The 2506-nt window shown below is 34.2% G+C and overlaps 1 protein-coding gene across 1 annotated transcript; it reads left to right on the forward strand.

Moving 5' to 3' along the window:
• The first annotated feature begins 868 nt into the window (after positions 1–868).
• LOC139870145 (uncharacterized) lies at positions 869–1699 on the forward strand. Its single transcript, XM_071857992.1, has 2 exons — positions 869–1205; positions 1308–1699. Exons 1-2 carry the CDS (start codon positions 869–871, stop codon positions 1697–1699), a joined length of 729 nt encoding a protein of 242 aa, XP_071714093.1.
• Positions 1700–2506: the final 807 nt, after the last annotated feature.

Consider the following 2506-nt stretch of genomic DNA (forward strand, 5'->3'; position numbering starts at 1 on the left):
TCATTGTTAATACACTTAATAATATATTTACTTATCATTTAACATAATTAACCAAGTGTATCAATATCTTAATATGATTCATATGTACCTAGTAAGACGTTGTTATAACGATAATCGTTATATATATCGTTTTCGAGTTTCTTAAATTAATAGTCTCATTTTTATGTATATAACTCATTGTTAAAATACCTAATGAGATACATACTTATAATAAAACCATGTTAACTATATATATAACCATATATATGTCATCGTATAGTTTTTACAAGTTTTTACAAGTTTTAACGTTCGTGAATCACCGGTCAACTTGGGTGGTCAATTGTCTATATGAAACCTATTTCAATTAATCAAGTCTTAACAAGTTTGATTGCTTAACATGTAGAAAACACTTAATCATGTAAATAACAATTTCATTTAATATATATATAAACATGAAAAAGTTCGGGTTACTACAGTGAACCCAATAGAGGGAATACATCTAACGATAGAACTCAACCTGTCAATTTTGCTGTCGAATTTGGTGGATCAATGCAAGACAATTTCAGAAAAGAACTACCTTGCAAAAAGCGAAAAACTTCCAGTAAAACATCAATTGAATCGTGGACTAATATTAGAAACTGGAACGCCTCATCAAAATTCCTAAATGTCAAAAATCTAGCAAGAAGACCTAGAAAAAAACTTTCGGTTAAAAAGGCTGTCACAAGATCCGATTCATATCAAAAAAGAGAAAAAGGCGTCCAATCCTTATCGGATAACTCATTTAACAGCGAAGAAGTTGGCGAAATTCTAGGCCTGTCGAGGAAGAAGGGTTCATCCAAGAACTAAGGTATCCTCTAATTTTATAGTGTTTCTTTTTTTAAGTTTAAAAATGAAGATACTGTCTTTAAATATTAGAGGGTTGGGTTATGAGGATAAAAATAAATTCAACTGGTTTAAAAAAGTTTGTTTTCAAAATAAGCCAAACATTATTGCTTTACAAGAAACTAAAGCTGAAAAAATCTCGGAGCAGTGGATCGAAAGAATTTGGGGCAATTGTGATTATCGGTATGCTTTTAAAAAATCAAATGGAAATTCGGGCGGGATTCTAACGATATGGGACCCAAATATTTTTATTGCTAACCGTGTTGTTGAAAGAGAGTCCTATATTGCGATAAAAGGACATTGGCAGGATTTAGGTACCGAGCTCATTCTAATCAACGTTTATGGTCCCCAAACCGAGAAAGATAAAAAAACTATGTGGAATGATCTTTCAGATACTTTGAAATATGATGGTGCTATGTGAGGTATTTTTGGTGATTTCAATGAAGCTAGATTCGCTTACGAAAGAAAGAATACTGAATTTTGTGAAAGGAAAGCGAAAATATTTAATGACTTCATCAAAGATAGCTCTCTTCTCGATTTGCCTTTAGGTGGTAGAACGTATACTCGCATAAGTGATAATGGTACAAAATTCAGCAAGCTCGACAGGTTTCTGGTCTCGAAAAATTTCATTCAGCAATGGCCAAATGCGAATGTGTTGGTTCTAGATAAGAAACACACCGATCATTTCCCCCTGTTTCTTAAAGATGGGGACATCGATTTTGGGCCTAAACCGGTTAAAGTTTTCGATGAATGGTTGAATCAAAAAAATTCACATGATGTCATTAATGCCGCTTGGAAGTCATCTGTCAATAGCAACAAACCCGATGTAATTTTTTGAGAAAAGCTAAAGATTGTCAAGTAAGAACTTCGAAAATGGTACTCCACGTCGCATGGTAAACTAAAGGTGGAAATTGAGGAATTAACCAATGCTATCAACGATTGGGAAAAAAAGCCGAGGTGACTAATTTAGATGAAGAACAACTAAATAAATGGATGAAAGATCGTGAATCTCTTACTCAAAAAGAAAACATGCAATTAGAGATGCTCAAACAAAAAGCTAGATATAAATGGGCGTTAGAAGGAGATGAAAATAGCAAATTCTTTCACTCTTACATCCGTCGCCGACACCACAAAAATAACATCCATGGAATTAACTCCGCCGGGGTATGGACTTCTAACCCTTCAAAAATCAAAACTGAAGCTTTTAATTTTTTTCAGGGACTTTTCGAGAAAAACAACTCTGAAGGGTGGATGCTTAATAATTGGGACGGCTCAAAAATTGAAGAAAATATGGCCAAAGCTCTTGAGGTTCAATTCTCGGAATCGGAAGTGCTAGAGGCTATAAAAGGATGTGGAAGTAATAAAGCCCCAGGACCGGACGGTTTCAATATTCTTTTCTACAAAAAATACTGGGACATCATTAAAGAAGATCTTTTAATTGCTATCAATTGGTTTTGGGAATCGGGACAAATCTCAAACGGGTGCAATGCGTCTTTCATCACTCTCATCCCTAAGGTTAAGGACCCTCTCAACTTTTTCAACTATCGACCTATTAGCCTCATAGGTAGTTATTACAAAATTCTTTCAAAATTACTCGCAAATAGAATCAGAAAAATCATACCGAGGCTAATAGGTGACGAGCAAA

This window comes from Rutidosis leptorrhynchoides, chromosome 10, assembly GCF_046630445.1.
Source record: "Rutidosis leptorrhynchoides isolate AG116_Rl617_1_P2 chromosome 10, CSIRO_AGI_Rlap_v1, whole genome shotgun sequence".
NCBI classification, from domain to species: Eukaryota; Viridiplantae; Streptophyta; class Magnoliopsida; order Asterales; family Asteraceae; genus Rutidosis; species Rutidosis leptorrhynchoides.